The sequence below is a fragment of the Cynocephalus volans genome, chromosome 6 (genome assembly GCF_027409185.1).
Source record: "Cynocephalus volans isolate mCynVol1 chromosome 6, mCynVol1.pri, whole genome shotgun sequence".
Lineage (NCBI taxonomy): Eukaryota > Metazoa > Chordata > Mammalia > Dermoptera > Cynocephalidae > Cynocephalus > Cynocephalus volans.
Window position 1 is genome coordinate 28,772,852 of NC_084465.1, and position 22,232 is coordinate 28,795,083.

At 39.5% G+C, this 22,232-nt stretch overlaps 1 protein-coding gene across 1 annotated transcript in view; it reads left to right on the plus strand.

The window, feature by feature from the left end:
- GRM8 (glutamate metabotropic receptor 8) overlaps positions 1 to 22,232 on the plus strand; it is a 774,682-nt gene that overhangs the window by 142,347 nt on the left and 610,103 nt on the right. The window contains exon 2 of the mRNA XM_063099623.1: positions 12,291 to 12,507. Coding sequence (XP_062955693.1) covers positions 12,291 to 12,507 — 217 coding nt within the window. The remainder of the gene's footprint in view (positions 1 to 12,290; positions 12,508 to 22,232) is intronic.

A 22,232-nucleotide genomic window follows, 5' to 3' on the forward strand; every position in this document is an offset into this window, starting at 1 on the left:
GGCTAGCCTGACCACTGAAAAATATAAGTAATAGAGGGCTAAACAAGGCAGACCATAATCATGCATTGCATGATGGAGGAGGAAACACTCAGCACAGTTTCATAGTTCGAAATTGTCATGAACAATAAAGTATGTGGCATTCACGTGAATTTGGAACCAGGCTGATTGGCCAGCTGTGACACGAGGTCCCTGGTGCACTGGTTGACCTCCAGTTTATGCTGGGGTATAAGCAACAAGTTTTGGACATGTTTTGAGATACCTGTTGGACACTCAAGATGTCAAATAAGTAATACGTGGGTCTGGAACTCAGTAAAGAGATTTAGACTGGATGTATAGATTTGGAGGGGGTGTGAAGTGAAAAGAGAGCTTAGACCATGTCCTAAAGAATTCTAACATTTAAAAGAAGAAACAAAGAAAGAATAACCAACAAAAGAAGTTGAGATTTAGAGGAAAATCAGAGAATGAATTCTCATAGAAGCCGAGTAAGAGAGCATTGGCATAGAGTAAGAGCTTAACAAGTACTTCTGGAAATGAAAAGTTAAAACAAATAAGTAGGAAACAGACTGAATTGGGCTCATGAACACCTTTTGCCAAGACTACTGAATTGTTTGCTTTTCCTAAATAATCCATATTCTTTCATATACTTTGTTTCTATCAAATGCTGTCCACTCTGTCTGGAATATCCTTTAGTCTTCTTCCACCTCTTCTTGATTTCTGCCCTTGCTTCCCACCCCCTGCTGTATTTGGACATGCTCTCTCTGGCCTTTGGACCTTGGCTATCCCCTCGTGTACCCAGCTTCCCCTGTTGACCTGGGTAATTGTCGCCCAACCTTCCCAAGCTCGTCTGGCCATTTTGCTGATACCCCAACCAGGCCAGGAAGCCCCACTCCCTATGAGGAACTGTAGCAATTGTCATTGATAGAAACCAAAGGAGGCAGATCATATCTGGCTGATAGTAGATGTTACTATTTCCTTCCCACTGTGATGCCATATATGGTGATGGTTAGTGATGTCCAAGCTCTAGCTAAGCCATGACCTGTGACCCTGAGGGAGTTGTATATGTGATCAGGAGAAGTGGGAACAGGGAACTGTAGTTATTTCCTCAGGAACTTGAACACTCATGGAAAGCAAAGCTACTGAAGAATGAGCACAGATTTTAAAATGAACCTGAGGTAGTGGAGAGTAGGGGTCTTTAACCGATGAATCTAGAGTCAGATTGCCTGGGTTTGAATCCTACTCTGCTATTTACAAATTATTCAGTCTTGGGGAAGTTACTTAACTTCTCCGGATTATAGTTTTCTCATCCATAAAATGGAGATAAAATGCTTAGCACAGTTATTGGCCCATATCATGTTAAATAAATGTTGGCAAAATGAACATGAACATATATACATACGCACACACACAAAGGCACACACACACACCATTCCATGAGTTAGGTGTGCAGATGGAATATGACACATGAAGGAGGTTTAGCAAGAACAGTAAATTAGCCTCCTCAAAAAGAGATTGTAGGTTGGAAGAAAGGGTGAATCAGTTCACTTTGGGGAAACTTTACGTGCTCCCCTTTGGATACTGAGATGATTCTTGTCAGAGGAAAATATACTTGGAGCATTCTCCAGTATGTGGTGGAATGATGTAATCTGAGTCACTTAACATTTTGTATCTACTTTTCCTATCACCCAGTGATGGCCATTTATAAAATCAGTTATTTTGTCCTTAGAGATGGAGTGGGATTTTTTTCCTATGTAAATGGAACTTTAATTAAGACCTTTAACCTCGTATGTACCTTCTTGCAACCTACTGAGTTCACCAACTTAGGTAACATAAACAAAATGAAAATTTCCAGTGGTTTTAGGTGTTCAGAACCAATACCTGAATGCCAGCTGGGAGATAAATAATGACTTGAAGATCAGGATTTCAGTGAACGCGGATAATCACTGAAAATCCAAGAAATTGTCAACCAGGAAACTTATTTGCACAGACAAATGTCGTTATCAGCATTATTCCTTACTTGCAGGATTCAAATCATGTATTATTGAGTGGCAAAATGCTAGTCTAAATGGAGTATTTGCCGGTTTAAGGTTTATTGACTTCAATTTATTTGTTGGTTATAATTACTAACTTTTTATTTTTTAATGTTCTAGTGCTGACATGCATGGGGGGGAAACTGAACCACAGTGGTGATTGCACAGCAAGGGAATCAGCAGAAGAGGAAAATTAAATGCTAGGTGATAGTTTGAAGTCAGCACTGATGGGAATGAGTGGGCGAGAGAGTGAAATTTTTAAGCAGTTTAGCAAATGATGCTAGGAAAGTGCCACAACATCAGCTTTGTTTTTCTATTATGACAAATTATAATTGATCATTTTTGGTACTCGTTTAAGAAAACCACTTTATAGAAAATTTTTACTGTGTTAAGCAACTTATTCCAAAATTTTCCCTACCTTTTGTTTAAAAGAATATGGAGAAGTAAATTTCACTTTGAAATGCCAAGCTGCTTGAAAACGTTTGTTGAGAAGGTATCAAAGAAATATCTTTTAATGTGGAATGCAGTAGAATCCTGGCAGTCATAGTTAGAAATGATGAAATCTGGGAATGACACTCTCCTTGTCTCCCTGGGATGTTGGGTCACTGAGCAGAGTTTTTAGACGTGGGTAGATCCATCCTTATCTCTTTCCTCCTCCTGAGAGGTGCATAAAATGTATATTATCTTATAAGAAAAAAAATCCAGATTATCTTCCAGGGTTAGTTCTCACCTGTGTCTCCTGTGTTTTGAAATCCTCTCCTGAAGCCTTCACTGCCTGAGTAAAATGAAGAGAGAGTTTCCTTCTACTTCTCACTCACAATTTTACTCTCCAGAAGAGTACTAGCGCTTATTAGTAATTTACTATGCATTTATTTTTTCCCTGGGCTCCTGCCTTAAAGTTGTTTCTCTTCTAAGGCTTAGTTTCTGCTGTCTTTGTTCATCTGTTTACCTCCATCTGTCCATTCCTTCCTTCCTTCCTTCCTTCATTCTTTACCCTTACAAGTCTCAGGACTCAGAGATCTATGAAAACATATGGCAGGTTCCTGCTGATATTATATAGTTATTTTCTTAATAGTTCTTTTACCAGCCTCCAAATTATGCACACACTACTTGAAAACAGCGTTTGTGAAAAACATTGGAAATGGTGGTCTTTGGTTTAATATTATTCAGCCTGTGGCAATTTTCTAAAATTAAGTACCTGTCAGTTGACTTCCCCTCCTCTTCACTTCTACAAATTGGGTGGTTTACACGCCTGAAGGTCTGAAGGGAGAGGCGATCTGTGGCTGGTGTTCAGCGTTTGTTCCTTTTTCTTCCTCATTTTTCATGTCAGCTTGACGTCACTTTGTCAGAGAAGCCTGTCCTGTCCCCCCAGACCAGGTGAGTGACCCCGTGACTCTTCACAGCTTGGATTGCACTTTCAGAGCACTCATTACAATTGCTGTTGAATGTTTATTTGGGTGATTGTTTATTTAATGCCTGTCTCTTCCGTTCACCCATATGCTCCGTGGGGACGGGAGGACCATGTGCTGTTTCCTGCCTTATCTCTAGTGCCTGTGCTGGTGCCTGGCACATAGTGGGAGCTAATTTGTTGAATAAATTAATCAAAATGTAACCATTCCAAAGTCATTACATTTAACTTAGTCACTAATCAGAAAAAGTGTGTTGTATTGAATAAATCTTTTAAATTTGTGTGTAATATTATATAGTGCCCTGGCTGTAATTTTCTCGAAATCATAGAGTACTGAAGTATATGAAAATAAAGTACAGTTGTTCATTTTTTTTTTAAAAAAAAGCAAAAATTGAATATCAGAAGAAATTGTAAATTAGAGAAACTATAAAACTAGTTGAAATATAAGTGTCATTTTCTTAAAAAGTGAAGGTTTTAAATCCAACTTTCTATTAGATCTTTTGGATGAATATACATAGTGAAGTTAGACTCAAAAATTTCCACACTAGTAGTGACTTGATAGATTATAGTAACTCTTTCCCTTAGGATCTGTTGTGCTTTCAAATTGTAAAATGTAATTAGCAGATTTTAAAAAAAGGTTTATTAATCTTATAGGGTATAATTATGGTTGTTTATATATAAATTCTTTCATGTTCATGGATTGCTTGTCTTTCATTTTGAATAAACAGGTTGGAAGTCAAATGCAATTATTAATTTGATTAGCATCATTACACTTCTTTATAAAACAGGGCATTAGTTGTTTTATTATCCAAAAGAAATTCTAAGTTATTTGGCCTAGTTTTAGGGTTGAGATTTTTCAATAACCAAACCAAAATGTCTTAGTGTAGATTTACTGCCCGAAGTATTTGAAAGCACCATGTTATAAAAAAGTAATATAATATAGAAAACTGAAAATCTGCACGGCCATCCATAAATTTATTTAAAGTGTCTGATGATCAATGATTAATTATACCTAGGCCAGGTAGCTTCTGATTGTCCCTCTATATCCATCTTCTCTCTTTTGCCTTCTGCTCTCTGCCCTCTATGCAGACAATGCCAACAGGTTCTCTTGCCCTCTGGCTTTCAATAGGGTAAGGGGGAGACCCAGCAGGAGGTGTGTGGGGGAGAGGTCAGGTATAACTTCCTAGTGGGGTTTCTAGGGGTGGCTGTGTCACTTCAGGGATGTCACTGCTTCTCTCAAGGTGGCTCTCTCTGCTTTCTATAACTACTCTGTCCTCTGACCTTTAAGGCTCACGAGTGGCAACTGCCACCCTCTGACTCCTACTGGATTATGGCTTTTCACGGACATTTCCTATATATTGCCCCTGCCTTGAAAATAATCCCTTTAGTTACTCTAATTTGAATGTGCCATTTGTTTTCTTTGCTTTCCTGACTCATACAATACTCCTGAAAAGTTGTGAGAAAATGTACCCTTTTACAATTCAATAGACTGTCCAAAGGGATTATTCAAAACCAACAAGTGACTTTGTAAGTGCAGGGTATATTTACACTTTCAGGCATACAGTGATACAAAACACTCTCTTTATGTTTTGAAGAGAGCATGCCCTCCTATGACCTCCTATGACTTGATCTTCATATTTGCTGCTGAAATTTCAGGTTCGCCATCAGGAGCAAAACTTCTTTGAGTTGTTTATCTAGCCATGAGAATGGATTGGCCTTGTCTCTCCCCTCTCTGGTTGACTTTGTTGGTTGTGCCGCACATTTGTGAGGAGGAAGGTTCTGGCTGGGGTATGGTTGGTCTGCATCCTAGCCCATAATGGAATTAAACTTGTGACCTTGAACCTACTAACATCGTGTTATATTCAACTGTGTTACCAAACTACAGGCCCTTTTGGTGTGGACATTTTTACAAGGCTTTACTCTGAGTGAGCTGATGTAGAGGAGGATAAAAAATACAGTACAATGAACAATGGAATTTCTCTTGCTGTCCCTGACTGCCACGATTTCCCAATTTAATAGGCTTCCTCTCCTTTTCTTTTGCTAAGTTCCATAGTGCATCAAAACCCAGAGGCTCATGTCCTCCCCTGAGTCAACTGTGGGAACTCAACAGAGAAGAAAGGGAAAGGACTGAATTTCACATCATATTTGGAACTAACTTGTACAAACAGGAAGCTTAATAACTGTCCTCTACGTGGGCAGGATTGTTTTGAGCAGGTCTTGTTTTGGGAAGGGAATAGTATTTTTTTTTCATGTTTTTGGATGCAAACTCAAGGTGGTCATCAGTGTTATTTATCATGTCACTCTTTGGCTCTACATTTCCTTTCTCCTTTTCCTTCTCCTCATTCTGTTTTTATGAAGCAGAGAGAAGCGTGAAAGCTCAGGGCAGTGTTGGGAAGGGGGTCCAGTGTTGGGATTGACTTCTAGCCCCAATTCCTCATTTTTTAACTAATTTCTGATTATGTACTTGTGTTTTGTCACAAGCAACTAGTAGTTTTAATACAAGAGAGCTGTCAAGTCTGAAAAGACAAAGTAGTTAATGGCTTTTCTAGACCTGAGTTTTGCAGCAACAACAAATCCATCCCAAGGCCAGGTGGCAGGAAGCTGACAATCGTGACCGCCACTGTTACTAAGGCCACCGTCACTGGAGAAGTGCTCAGGCAAGCACCACCCCCTGAGGGAAGCTTCAGGCTGATGTTTCACTGGAGAAAACCGATGGTGCTACTGAACAGCACAAGGAACCCAGCCCACCAACGTGCTTCATCATTAAGTTTGACAATCAATGAACAAGGCTGTTTGCAGAGATTCAAAAGAACAAAAACCTTTTTGTGGGCAGGAATTGGTGGTGAAGATGTGTGACTCAGGTCTTAAATTGTCTTCTGCCTTCAAACCTGTACTCAAATGTGTGCAAGTTTTCTGCAGGAAGACTTAAATTTACTGTGATTTTGATGGGCTTCCTCTGAGCTGTGCTTTAGGTGATTTATTGATAACCTTGTCAGGGGTGTCATGGCCACAACAGATGCAGAGCTCATGCCATTTTGAGCAGACAAGGCAAGTTGCAAGCTCACCACATTATTTTGATATGCAAATAGTGGGAAACCTTAAAAATGCAGCTGGAGTAGAATTGTAAACTTCTTGGACCATGAAAGAGTATTTATGGTGTCTTGAGGTCTCTGAGCCCCTTTGAACCTCAGTAACCCCTCTTTTACTCCTCAGTCATGAACAGTCAGACCCAGTTTAGGCAATATGGAGCGACACAGTCAGTTTGAGGGAGTATAGCACTTTTAGTCCTGTCCATAATATCCATCTTATAAATAAAGATGAACAAGAAAGGGCAAATGGTTATATTATCTGTGACTTTGGACTTTGATTAGAAATGTAATTCTTCTTCTTCTTTAATGACAAATTGAAGTCTCTGGGCTGTCAAGATGTTTGCCAAGATAGTTACAAAGTTTTCATAGCCATTTCAAAAAGCTGAGTGGCAGCTGTGTGCTTCCCTACGGTGTCTGCACAGTCCGCAACTGCAGTGGCACTTGGTTGATTTGAACTGGAATTCTGCCATCTCAGTGGGTAAAAACAGACGTCTCAGGCTGATCAGAAGCTTTAGCAGCTAACTAGATCTTTGATTAGAAAAAATATGGGTAATGGGGGACTTTTTCCTTAAATAGTTTTATGGAAAATCTTTCAAAGTTAGAATACATGAAGGAAAATAACAGAGGGGTAACTTTAGTGCTTGATGGGTGAATTCATCTTTTTTTTCAGTGAGTCTTTATTGAACACTTACTGTTTGCTAGGAACTGATGTTACATCTGTAATCAACACAGAGAAGATCCCTGTAGAATCTACATGTTAGTGAGGGAAACAATATACAGATTAACACAGGCTGTGAAAAGAGTAAGGAAGGAAATAAAGAGGGGGATGAGGTAATAAAGGAGGTGGGAAGACCATGTTAGATGGGGTGGTCAGAGAAGGTCTGTTTGAGGAGAAGACATTTGAGTTGAGGCTGAAAGATGAGAAAAACCAGGAAAGACTCAGGAATGTGTATAGAGTGATATGCATGAATTCCGGGTGAGAAAAAGGGCTTGGTCTTGTCAGAGAGCAAAAAGAAAACTAGTGTGGTTGGATCAGGTGAGCAGGGGGAAAGGTGGTCAGATGCGAGTCATAGGATCCTGTGACAAGAGGTTTGGACTTTATTCTAATATCAATGGTGAGATGATGAAGGGGCTTCAAGTAAGATTTTTATAAGATCTAATTAAAAAAAATTAGTTTGGCTGCTGGTGTAGCATGGATTTGAAAAGGGTAAGAATGGAAGAAGGAAGAACAGTCAGGTGATCTTAGGAATCCAGATGTCACAATGGTTTGGGCTACGGTATGGCTTTTTGCCTCACCATTGCTAGGGCATGGCCTGAGAAGGCCAAGGGAACTCTAGATGTCATGTCCAAATCTGGCCAGCAGGAAAGAGGGAGGGGCATGAGAAAGGCATGCTCTCTCCCTTTAAGGACACTTTTCAGAAGTTACACTCACCATTGCAAGGAAGGCTGGCAAATGTAGTCTTGTTCTAAGTGGTCAAGTGTTAGGTAAAACTTAGAGGTTCCATGTTTCAATCTACAATAAGTGGAGAACAGACACTAGAGGACAATACTCTCTGCTAACTTCTATTAAAATATATGTATATCTACATGTCCATGAATTTCTTTTGAAATAGATTTTAGCCTCCTTGAGCTCTAAGTCAAATTTTTGGGATCTCTTAATGTGTCCAAGATTCACAGAACAGATAGTTAACTGTAGATTAAGTAATTAGCTTTATTAACAGCTGGGCAAAGCATCAAACAACTCCCCAGACACACAGTTGTCTGTTAAGAACTGTATTAGAGAGAATTTAGCTGGAACATGAGGCCAAAACAGTGTCTCTTTCTCCTATACCACGTCTTACGAAACTTCAGCACAAAGAAAATAAGAAATGAAGAAAAGCAAAATGACAGGTGTTTTCAAATATGCAGTTTGATGCCTTGAAGGACTGAAAGAGAAAGGAAAGGAAAACGTTATTAAGGACAGTGGCAGGGGAGGCTGGAAGGGGAAGTGGATGGAGAAGGGCTGAGAGGTTAGGGCAGGCTGAGGGTGGGGAACACAGCAGTGATTGTCCCTTCTACAGGGATCTGTCACAGTGGGTGGTTAGTCAGCCTTCTGGCACACTCGAGGGGTAGTGGAAGAGAGATGAAAGGACTATATGTAAGATGTGGGCACAAAGGAGCCAACATGGGATGACAAGTTCTCAGGGACTGGCAACAGTGGACAGTTCTGAGGGTAGAAGGTGGCCGCTAGACTCTGGCAAGAGCTTTAGCTATGGGTGAGGGCTCAGAGAGAGAAACATCACATCATTGGGGGAAGCAGCTGGGGGAATAAGTGCTCTGACATTTGCCTTGTCCTGCCCTCCCATGTCCTGCTGGTGCCTCCCACTGGCCAAACTCGTATGCAAGCCACAGGCAAGAGAGCCCAGGTGTTGTGGTCATAGAGAGCACCCTCCTAGGACATACAGCAGGATGGAGAAGAGTTGAGAGGGGCAAACAGAGAAGAGCCTGCACCATATTGTGGCAGAAGGTGGGGGAAGAGACAATGGGGAGGAGGCTGTATTAAATTTCCTGCTACAGTTGAATTAACCAATTACCTCCAAACCTTCGTTGAGCACTTGCTCTGTGAGGTGTCAGGCATACCAAATAAAGAAACAGAGACTTTGTTTGGTCTTGAGAGGATTATAATCCATCAGTGCTGATTCTGATGTTGAGTGATGGGGGCCGTGGGAGCAAGGAACAGCAAAAGACAACTCTGGGAGAGTGGGTGAAAGCTTCCTGGGGGGTGGGGGTGGGGTGGCTTTTGAGCTGGATATGGGACTTGCGCAGAAGATGCCCAGGTGGAGGAGAGCAAAAAGTCTCCCTACACAGGGAACAACACAAGCAAGGGTGGAACATGGAGAGAAGATGTGAGGCAGGGAGGAGAGAGAGTGGGACAGAGTCTGATGGTCTTTGTGAGCCAGATTGAAGAGTTTGGATTTCATGCTTTAAGTTGGCAAGTAGGAGCTAACAGAGGCTTATTAAGGACAATATTTCTTTAAAAAGATGGATGATATAAAAAGGACGAGGGAACGGATGCAGGATGCTTTTTCTAAAACCTTCTTTTCTTGGCATGTTCTCTTTTTTCCTCTCATTTCCCTTTCCATTTCTCTCCCTCCCCCAACATCTTTTTTTTTGTTCTTGTTTCTGGAAGATGAAACCTCCATGGTTAAGAGGATAGTTAGGGGGATTTGCAGCAAGGAAAAGAAAAAGAAACATTCCAGATCTTAAAAAAAAATTTCTACTTCAGTTGCCAGTAGGGGTTTAATTTGAGGATAGTAGAAATATTGGAGATGTGAGCACAAAAATTAAAATGTTTAATGAGCCAATGCTTAGTGGTCTACAGCATAAATAAAAATAAGATGCGACTTCATGACAACTTGAAATGTTATCTTGAAATACTCTCAGTACCCTGATGTGTATTATTGTAGAGTGCAACATAGCAAAAAAAAAAAAAGAAAAAAAAAAGAACATTCAAGCACATACACTCACATTACTTTTCTGAACACTGGTCTGCAAAGAGAAAACTCTTCAAGACTTTGGGGAGAAACTCTATTACCAAATTAATCAAACGACCATCTTCTATCTGCACTTTTATTTTATGCACCCTTTACACCTGTTTAATTAATCCTAAACATGATGCTGACTGCTAATTAAACAGCCCTGGAAGTGACTGACTGAAGATAGTAATTTGAGATAATTAGTTTTGGTTTCAAACACTCAATTTTCACACTTTGTGCTCATTTTTAGAAAGAGGTGGCTCATTATTATAGTCAGGGTGGGGGTTGTGTAAGACATTTTACTGCTGGACTCTGAGTAGCTGAGGAAATGGGAGGGTTATGTATCCAAATAGGACAAGGAAATGGTATAGCACTATAGAATTTGCTGCAGAATGCTTCCCACCCACCCCCAACACCACACTCAGACATACACAGAATTCCTTCCAAAGTGAAAGTCATAATGCCGAATCTCTTACATTAGAACATAGAAATGCACATGCTTTTGATCTTTGGGAAACTTTTCCCCAGTAAGGGGTAGCTCTTACTGAATCCTTTGTGCACTCTTTCCCAGGTCTTCCAGAAGCAAACAGAAAAGGTGAAAAAGGCCACTGTTTGGTGTGTGGCTTGAGATTGGGAGGGGTGTCCTTGCTGAGCAGTCATGCAGTACAAAGGCACAAAGCCTAGTCAAAGGAACAATCTGTCAAGATAAAGCCAGTGTATCTGACAGATAAAGCAAAGGGCAGGAAGAGGCAGATCAGATGGTTTTCATGGTCCCATAGTGTTAATAAGTGAGTTAACATGGTCTTCACTAGGAGAACATAACCAGGAAAAACTGGGGGTTAAATAGGCTAGACTGAGTAATCATTGTCATAACCAATCTGGTAGGTACAGATTACACAGAAGCTGAGTGGATCCTGTAGCACCCTGGAGAGCTCCAAGCACATTGCACTTCTTTTGTATCTTGGGAAGTTTAGGGTCATTTTGCTTGGCCACCAATATGCAGTCAGACTTCCATACTTAGAGAGTTTATTTGGATGTTGAGGGCTTTTAAAGAAGTCAAGAGTAAAGCCAAACTTCCAAGTGGATTGGGAGTCATCTGGCCAGAGGGTGGTGGGTGACCGTTTGATCCCAGGGTGTGCAGCCCTGTGCAGGAAGACTGAACTGCAACCTCTCTGACATCCTCTTTGAGCACTGACACTAGCTTCAGGATTTGATGTGGAGCAAAGTTAATTTTTTATGTATGATTCAAGCCTGTATCTTCAAACATACAAGCTGAATTAGGGCATCTTGGAGTCATTTTGACCTCTGAACTTGCATCCACACTGCAGGATGGCAGCAGAGAAGTGATGGGATGCACAGCTGCATAGCTCACCCTCCACATTATTGAGAAATGACACAAGATTCCTAGTTTTAAAAGTTGTATAGTGGTTTACCCTGGTTATGTCAGAAAATAGTCTCTTTTTCTAAAGAATTTCTGGTCTGGATTCCTTTTCTTGAGATTTTTATGGGGGGTTGAAAAAGTGTTTTTATTAGAAGATATGTAGTTGGCTACTCCCAAATCTTTTTATGGTACTCAATGAATATATCAATAAGCAGTGAATAGACTTGAAAATTTATATATTTAAAACAACTTACCAAAAATGCAATTTTTAAGGCTGATAGTATCAAGTGTCAAAAAAATCTCATATTAAATTTCCTATTAGTCATTGTATAGCCTTTATGTCCTAAAGCCAAAGGCAATTTCAGAGGTGACCTTTTCTGATGCTTGTTTGTATTACAGCTTTACGTATTTCTCATTTCTGCACCAGAACTTATCAGGTTCAGAGTAAAAAAGCAACCACAACAAAAAGCACAAATGGTTTGCTTAGGCTTCAGAAACAATGAAAACTGAAGCAAAACTAAATTCTTTCTTGCTGTTTAGTAATATTGTGCATTGAAAGAAAGTGAGCCCACCGACCATTATAAAATACTTTCTAATTAAATTGGTAGTCTTAAAACTATATTTTGTGTTTCTTTTTTCTTTTTTTTTCTTTTTTTTGTGGCTGGCCAATATGTGGATCCAAACCCATGACCTCAGTATTATAAGGCTGTGCTCTAACCAACTGAGCTAACTGGCCAACTCAAAACTATATTTTGGCTTCAGGCTGATATGTCTAAGTTTCTGGCATAGTTTTCACTGTTCAGTCTTGTGACTATCCATTGTTCTTTAAGATCCCTCATGGGCTGAAATGACCTGTCATTTGTTTTGCAGATACCTCAAATCAGCTATGCATCCACAGCCCCAGAGCTAAGTGATAACACCAGGTATGACTTTTTCTCTCGTGTGGTCCCACCTGACTCCTACCAAGCGCAAGCTATGGTGGACATTGTGACGGCACTGGGATGGAATTATGTGTCAACATTGGCTTCTGAGGGGAACTATGGAGAGAGTGGTGTGGAGGCCTTCACCCAGATCTCGAGGGAGATTGGTAAGAATATATTTTTTAGATGATTGTATTTAGAGGTGACAGGTTGCTGAAGTCTGAGCATCTTCAAGTGCTCTCTGATCTGTATGGAATAATTAAAACTCCTACAGATGCATGACCTAGGATGTCCACTCTAGAGGGAAGCTGAGTTTATTATAAATGATTTTGTTGTTCATAGGTCTATCAAGGTGACACTTTGGTGCTAATTTAGGAAATAGAACTCCTGACTCAGGCAAACGTATTTTAAAGTTGTCTGTTTTGACGAGGGAGTTGGCTGGCACATTAGAGTCACTGTAAATGTGAATAGATGACATGCTGTTTGATTGTTCTAGATGGAAGTTTACATTAGCAAGTCATTAAATTAAAAAAAAGTCAGTGGAATTTAACATCCAGCACTAGAGGGATTAAGACTAGTAATCATTTTAAAACAATGCTGAAGTAGCTCCCAAGGCTATACTGAAGCAATATTCTTATTGTCATATTTGACTTTTTTCATTTCTATTCTTACCTAAAACTCTGAAGCTTACAGTGGGATGAAGGGCAAGATGTAAAAAGTTGATGAGAGCAAATTACCGATAAGCTCCGTCCTGGGCTTTTTCCAAGGTGCTTATGTAAATCTCTGTAGGCATTTCACCAATGTGTATATTTACCTATGAAGTTGTAAATCCATCCCACTACTTGAGGGGGGTGGGGAAGCAGAACAAAACAAAACACAACTTATGGCACACATCTTATTACTGATTAGACAACAATATCTTTGGGGGTGAAAGGAGACATTATTGTTACTGATGTACTATTATTCTTATTAAGAATAAGTGATTTTTTTTATAAGAATAACAATATTTTATGAAAAGATTAAAGTGTCTATTAGGTCTTTTTCAGTGATTTTGAACTTGCAGGAAGAAAGTATGTTGATAAATTTATTGTCTTTCTTGGAAGCTTCAACTCATCATGGAAGTGACATGGGCTTAACCATAATTACAAAGGATGAAAAGTATAAAGTTATTGAAATAATATTTTTACTCAAAAGACTTGCAGGTGCTTGAGATCTGTCCTGTATGTAACAGGGCATGAAAGTTTATTACACAATATTTAGTATATTTAATTTTGTTCTACTTTTGTGCTGTTACAGAAAATGTAGAAAAGGCCGATCTTGTTGGACAGACTTGGTTAATTGATTTAATCAGACAATTATTCACACCTGCTCTAAGTGTCCAAGATGCCATAATCTTTGCTCTTTGGAATTTTAAATTGTTTCACTAATGCTATAAAAATGATCTAAGATATTCAACTGAACTTTAAATTATGACAAATTATATTATCCTTGGATAAAAATCCCAAGTTTTTCCTTAGAGGTAATGCCTACTCCAATGAAAACAATAGCTTCTGGAAGCAGGGTTAATATATTATTTAAGTAGCTGATGTTAGTTTTTATCAGAGTGATAATTCAACAAGAGAAGGAAACTAATGGAGTATGTACTGAAATAAGTTTTCTGCAGTGTTCCTGGATATTCTTCAACACCAGGACACATTTTGTGTGCGTGAAACAGATTACTATGAAAAACCCAATACAGGATTTAATTTGCCAATTGTTGCAGAATCTGATAAAATGCATTGCTTTAAAAGCTAAGTGAGAGCACAGTTTTATTCTTTTGACTAAAATGAGACCTACTTAGTTTTGACTTTTTAGGGAGCATTGCTATACTTTGCTAGTACTGTCACATGAAAGGATTCAGATGGCGCCATTCATTATTCCTGTTTCTATCTTAGTCATTAGTAGGGGAGAAAATAATTTTAGTGCCTTGTATATGCTCCTGATTAGAGCAACATGTTTCTTCTGTGTTGGTCCTTGCAGTATTCTGTGGCTTGATTGGCTGTCCATTCTATTTCAGTTCTCTCTTCTCTGGGGAATGGAGGAAGGACGGACTGTCAATTAAGATGCAGAATACTGACAAGGCCAAATTAGCACCACACTAGAGTATGCCGTGGAATATATTAAATATCAGAATCATCCCTCATTTTAATGACAAAGATTTTATCCAGAACAAAAATAGCTGAAAATTAAACCTTTTACATGACAACGATATTAATGAGAACAGCCATGGTGGGAACTTAACCCATTCTGAAATTATCTGATGACTCTAATGAAAATTCATTAGTTCTGTAACATTTGCAGCTCTTAGTGCAACATTGAGGACATCTCTGTCACCATGTTAGTAGTGTGTTTTTAAAAACATGAGCAGCTTGAATGAGGAGATATATAAATTAATTTTTTGGAGTGTCTACCTATTAATAAAATTATGTATTTTCCCATCTCTAATAAACTTTCGCATGCTCTGTTTTGAATTTATCTATTTAGCGACACAAATTGCTAAGAAATTTCAGTATCAATTGAGGCTTCCTTTGTCTTATTTTTGATTAATTCAGACAGATCATAATGAAATGATAGTGAAATGAAAATCTGTTTAGTGATGTATTGCTTGTACAATTTGATTAGAACGTTTTTCGCTTCAACAAACTGAGACTTGGCGAAGTGTTTTTTTTTGTGAATCTGGGAGAATGGAGTTTATGAGGAAATGATGTTCGTGAACAGATCTTGGTGATGGCTCTTCTCTAGTTGGGATTCTTCTGAAGGACAGAGGGATAGGAGATACTTGATAAAATAAAGACAACTAGCCCCTTGATGTCCTATCTGCTGTAGGGTAAGCACAAGACATCTCTTAACTATGGGATTTTTATTGGAGAAGGCAAAAACATGTATTTGGGATCAGCAAATGGCACAATTTGACTGGAGCCTAGTAAGGTATGGGAGATAAAATTGGAAGGTTTTACACATATACAAGTGGGAGTTTGAAATCATAGGGTGTCTGTTTTATCTTTAATATTCTAGACAGTGGAGGAAACTGCTGAGGAGAGAGGGATCTATCTGGATGTGTATTTAAGATTGAATTAATGAGAAGTGGAAGATGGAGAGACCAGTTGAGAGGACTTTGCATTATCAGTCTTGGCCTTATAAAGGGCAGTGGTAATAGAAATGGAAGAGAAGACAGACTTGAGAGACATTTGTGAGGTGGAGTCTATGGAATTTAGTAGCTCGTTGGATACAGAGCCTGAGGGTAAGAAAAGAATTAAAGTTGAACTCGAAATTCCATACCTGAACAACTGGGAGAAGGCAAGTACCATAAACAGAAAAGGGAGAGTCGAATGGGAAGGTTGGTTTGGGGTGGGAAGCATGACTGTTGTCATGAACAGACTAAACTTTAGGTACCAGTACATATCTTTGTGGAAAAGAGCAGCAAGGAACATTGGTCTAGAGCCAGCAGGAACTGAGATGTACATCGGGAGCTCATTCTCATAAAATTGATAATTGAGGAGGCAAAGGTAGTTGTCAGGGTAAAACACATACAGCAAAGGGGGTTGAGGATAGACTCAGCAGAAAAGCTCTAATATAAAGGTGTGGGAATAACGGCCTAGATGCAGCAATAGGAAGCTGAGAATGAGGCAGAGTGTTCTCGTGTGATGGGTTTGTGATCATGAGAGTCTCCTCTGGAGGAGCTTTCCACTATGGAAGTTGGTAGGAGTTCTTCAGGAAAAATTCAAGGATGTTGAGCAGTTTTTCATAAGAGACCAGGAACTTTTGCCAGAGGGCATAGCTGACCGTGTGTGGTATAGTGGCAGAGAATCAAGTAGTGTCCTTGAGAGGGGGTGTTTTAGTTTCCTCGGGCTTCCACAGCAAAGTGCCACAAATTGGGTAGCTGAAAACAGTAGAAATTGATTGTGTCACAGTTCTGGAGGCTGGAAATCTGAAATCAAGGTGTCAGCAGGGACATGCTGCTTCTGAAACCTGTAGGAGAGAATCCTTCCTTGCCTCTTGTAGCTTCTTTTGTTTGCTGGCAATCTCTGCCCCTGTCGTCACATGATCTTCTTCTCCCTTCCTGTGTCTGTCTTTGTGTCTTCTTTTCTTACAAGGATGTAGTCATATTGGACTGAAGGCCCCCCTCCTCTAGTATGACCTAATCTCAACTAATTACATTTGCAGTGACCCTATTTCCAAAAAAGTTCACCTTCTGAGGTACTGGGATTAGGATTTCAACGTATCATTTTGGTAAACAGTTCAACCCATAATAGGGGGTAATAGTGAAGAAGGGTGCATTTAGGGGGATAGCTTCCAGTGACAGGGGTAGGAGGTAGGCCAGGAGGACAACACTTTAGCAACAAGGATGAGAAGGGTCTAAGCATACAGAATTTGTTAACGGAGAAGCCTGTGATATAACCAGTTCAAAAGTTCCTTTTGGAGTGGATCATATGTCTCCTCTTTCAACCCTGACTACTTGGGTGGATGGGGTGACCTAATGGATAATTTAGGGTTCCAGACTGGAGTATGTGGTGGGATCCTAGTGTATGGCTTTCCTCGGCTTCTAGGTAGACAGGAGCTTCCCCATAGGATCTCAGTGGGCACTTCCAGTACAGGTGGTGTGTGCAGCCTATTCAACTGCCTTACTTTGTGCAATTCCACGAAGCTTTTCTTTTTATTGATACTTGGAAAATTATGAGCATTCACAGAGTCCTTTCTGGCCTAATTTATTTTTATTCTCCCCTTTGGTCTCTTTTGGCTTGAGGGAAGAGAATAACTTAGTTGGCTAAAACTTATCTGTCCCCCAAGTTACACATTCTGAGTTGGTAGGACCACAGTTCTCTATTTCTGTCTTGTTTTAGTTATTTAATATAATGTCTCACTGATATTGTAATAAAAGGGTTGATAATATTCATTCATGTTTTTCCATCATAAGCTCTGGGGCTTGTAGATTGTGACTCAGTAAATGACTTCCCTGAGTCTTTAGAGAGATTCTTTTACTTCTTTGTCTTACCTTATTATATTATTCTTAAAAGAAGACAGGATAATAAATGTTAATGTTATCGCTATCATTATAAGGGGCAAGGAAGCTAAAGCTTTATCTTTGAAGATAAAAGGAATATGTGAAAGCATTATATCTTTCCATTGTGGATTTGCACATTATGGAGACACACCTCCTTTAATCAGTCATCATGTTTATGAAGGGCTTATAGAAGATGACAGGCCTTCGAGTTGTCATTGCATACATTACAGGGGGCAGAATAGACCTGATTCTGTCAAATCTTCTACTACACATGACTTTTTCCCCCCTAATTTGCAAATGCTGGAAGCTTTTGACTACTGTCTGACATGTGTTCAGAATCTTAAAATCTCAAGAGTTGGAAGGGACCATAGAAGTCGTTGGACTGGCAGATTCTGTTTGAAATGTTAATGCAATAAACCAACTTAATTAATTCTTTTTTTAAAATATATAAAATGACTGGCATTTGCTGAAAAACTTGATAGTGATTTATTTTTCATGAGAGTCAGCAATAAAATGAGGGAAATCTCATTCATATTATACAATTGAAGTATCCACTAATCATATTTTCAAACTTTCTTAGTATAGTTTTAAAAGAAAGCATTTTTTTTTCGCTCTTGGATTATAAATAAGAACCAAGTTCCTATTCACTGAAATGAATTTACGTTAAGATTAAAACTAAGTATTTTCAATGAGAAAAAGAAAAGAGTAGATAAAGAACAGCTTTCCACCTCAGATGTTCATTGCTTTGGAAACATGACTTCCAGAAGGCAAAAATCAATTTGACAAAAGTATTAATGTTGTAAAATACTATGAATGAAAGGAAACGTTTTATTTCAATTGGAAATTTTACTTTATATTCCTGTAGCTGAGTTCCATTGGTAACACCACATTTCAAGTTGCAAATCACATTTAATTAATATTAACACCAGGTAATTGGCAAGAATAACTTCAAAGGAGGGCTGAAGAAATTGCAAATTGGAACTGCAGGTGCAGCGATACTGCAGAGGCTTTAAAGGGATCCAAAGAAAGTGTATATGATTTTAACAATTACTGCAGAACTGATCAAATAGAGTGTCATTTCAAAGCTGTTCTTCACCCTGGCCTTTCCTAATATTTAGGGCTTAGTAACTGCCAAGTAGCAATAGCTGCTGTTAATGTAAAATAGCAAACAGCATTCAAATAAGTGCTTTTAAACCTATGATTAAAAAGCTGTAGTTAAGTTCTAGTAAACAATGGCCATTTCATGCAGTGAAACCCACCTTGGAGTTGGAAGAACTTCAAATCCCTCTTCTTTAACTATGAACTTTTGTTAATGGGTTTCTCTGAGGATTAATTTCCTTGTTTGTAAAATGGGGGCCCTCTGATCAGTAATTATCAACTAATATAATACTTGCAAATGTTCTTTATAAACTCTAAAGTGCTTTTAGTATCAAGTATTACTAATGAAAAGAATGGGGATAGTACAGATTTTTTTCTCCCAAGGCATGACAAATCTATATATTGTTATAAGGATGGTGGGTGTTATTTCTCAGTGTGTAGGATATTTGAAATAGCAGAGAGGGCTTTGCTTGATTTGTTAATTACCTTCAAACTTAACCTATGTGGCAATTTTGCTTGAAAGATCCAGAGAGGAGAATTTTGAGTGGCTTCTGACCCCCTACCCTATCTTTTCTCCTTACCTCCGTAATCTCCATGGAAGGTATTCTATCCTAAGTCTTATTCTCTTGTCACCCCCAGCTGCCAAATATTACTTATTATGTCACCTGAAAGTTGTCCTTGCTTGGGCCTGATCACTCAGTTGCCACGTTAAAAGGGTTGAGATTACAGTACAAGTCTGGGGTATCTCACCTCATCTTTCCCAATGTGCTTCCATAAGTCCCTGTGTTTAACCCTGTGGTACCACTTCACTCTGACTGTAATGCAGATTTCTCTGTATCTCTTCTACCAGATTTTTTTTCCCCAGAGAAAACCTCCCAATACTCAACAGAGTACCTGGCACACAACAGGTGCTTCAGGAATTTCCGTTGAATGGCCACTGCCACCAGATTCATGGTTGTGTTGGTAATGTGAGGCTAGAAGTCAGGTTCGCTCAGGCTCTGGGAACTGAAAGGTGGAGATGTTTCCAACAATGGTTTATGCATTTTCTTTGCTAATGTGTGACCTAAAGGGGAACCTTTAGGGGCTATGATACTGTCAAGCTATTTAGAAGTCAATTTTTTATTGCTGGTAAATACCAAAGTCTATGTAATCTGTAGGTTCAGCTCAACCCTAATTCCTTAGCCAAACAGTGCTGGAGAGTGGTTAAGAGCTTCTCGCTGCCTGGGTTTGTGTTCCAGATTTGTCATATTATAGCAATGGGGCCTTGGATGACTGACTTAATCATGTTGTACCCCAATATCCTCATGTGTAGGATGAGGATAGCAAATATATAGGAATTGAATGAGCTCATACATAACAACATGTGGCTTATGACTACTGCTCAACAGCTGCCAATGTTTATCACGTTAGGAGCCCATACACACCAGTGGGTGACCTAGAAGTGGTGTTACTGCTCTGAGCCTGTATCTAGTTTGCTCACTGAGCAGAAGGCAATGCTGAGGTTTCAGTACGTGCTCAATTAGAGGCAGCCTGTACTTATCATTTTTGAAACTTGCTCTGTATCTCCTAGCAATGACCAATCTTATTTTTATTTATTAGCATGACTAATATACTACCTAGAATAGTGCTGGCATGTAGTTGAATACATGAATTAATTAAATACCCATCATGATTGGCTCACCAAATCTACTTGCTCCTTTTCCATTTTGAGCCTTCTAGGTATTAATCGATTCAGTGAGCATTTGTAGGGCATTTATCAGGTCTTACTTGTGCTAGGCTTTGTGGATGCAGAGATGAATCTTGGCCTCTGCTTCCCAGCAGGTCACTGTGTGTAAGAGGAGGCAGAGATGCAAACAAACAATTACAAATTAATGTGATCCTTGCCTTAATGGAAGCATCATTTAGAGACATTGTCACAAAACAATGCCCAGAGAAAGGGCATCCTGCAGTTCGTATAACAAAAAGACCTGGCATGAGGAAGTGGGAGGCGGCAGTTTGTAGACCCCAAGCTCAAAGGGAGTTCACAGTGTGATGTGAGTTAAATTAATTTAGATAACTTCAGTAGAAACATAGTTTCCTGAGGGGAAAAAAAAGCAGCACATAAAATTAAATGTAGAATATAATGTAGTATGTAGTATATACCTGTGAAATGTTTAATATGTGTAAAATATACATTGTGTCTGACAATTCTTATTCATCTTTTGATGATTATTCAGATGTAGCCACTTATAGACAATCGGCATATGACTTGCTCTGGCAGCACTGACTCCTGTTTTCCATAATCACTCCTACCCAGCATCACTCATGCCCTTGGCAGCAGTTTCAGTTCTGTTCAGTTCCTGAGTCTGAGCCAGAGCCAGTAGTTTGTACTCAGCCATAACCCACAAGTTCCAGGGTTTGGGATGGTTTTGCCATGATGGATCCTGTACCTGGTCACCCTGGGGTAAGCCCTGAACCTCTCTTTCACTGCAGACTTACAGTGTTGACCCAACCTTGACTTATGCTCCAGATCCTTGGTGGCAGATCTAGCCCCAGACTTTGGCCTCCTAGATTTGGACCATGACACACCACGTGCTCCTTGTCAACTTTCACCTGATTGGAGGAAGTGTCTGACTCTCTGCCTGTCACTCAGCTGCTAAGGTCTGACTCTGCAAGAAGCCATTGAGCACAACCCTGGCTATGTATTGGCCCCTAGTTTGTGCTGGGGTTCTGAGCCCATATAGCTTGTTGCCTTTATATTTCTCATGTTCTTTTAGTGTCATATCCTTTGATCTGACACTATGAATGAATAGATATGACATCGCTGGCATAAGGGAATTCAGCCTCAGGTGCTGTTTTGACTCTCTCTCTTAGAAATTCCTATACTCAGAAAGGGCCAGAATCTGCCACATCAACAGATGAGTTATTTGAGTTACTTTCTTCCTGCTACCTTACTCCAGTTGCCAACTGTATTAGTTTCCCGGGGCTGCTGTAACAAAGTATCACAAACTGGGTGGCTTAAACAACAGAAATTTATTGTGTCATGGTTCTGAAGTCTAGAAGTCCGAGATCAAAGGTGTTCTCCCTGTGTGTGTGTGTGTGTTTATGTCCAAATTTCCCTCTTAGAAGAACACCAGTCATATTGGATTGGGGCCCATCCTACCCCATAAGACCTCATCTTAATTAATTATATCTGCAATGACTCTTTTCAAATAAGGTTGCATTCTGAGGTACTATGGGTTAGGACTTCAACATATCAATTTTGGGGTATACAATTCAATCCATAACACTGATCATGGCTGCTGGATTGAGTACTTATTTGTGGAGTTCTGTCTGAACCAAGCCCATATTCGTCCTGGTCATTTAGACGAATTGTGGGCCTCAGACTACCTAGGTGCCCCTGAGGGGTCGCTTCTGTAATCAGGTTAGCCAGCCCTGTTTCCCCTTGTTCTTTCAAGCTGGTCTCTGCACACCTCACAACTAAATGCCCAAGTCATGGCCAGAGGTATGCTTAGCCCTAAGGAAATCATGTTCTTTCATTTTCCTTTCCAAAGTCATTTCTTTGTTAAAGCCATTCTGTTTGGAAATGCACTAGATGAGTGCTTTAAAGTGCAATCTGCACTTTACTGTGATGCTAGAAGAACATACTATAAAAACACCCTTCTGCAGAAATGAAGCAACATCAGAATCCATTTATGTCATTTTTGTAGGCTCTAAAAGAGTTGGCTGAGAATTAGGAGGGTGCTTTCCCAGTTTACTTCATAACTTATCAAC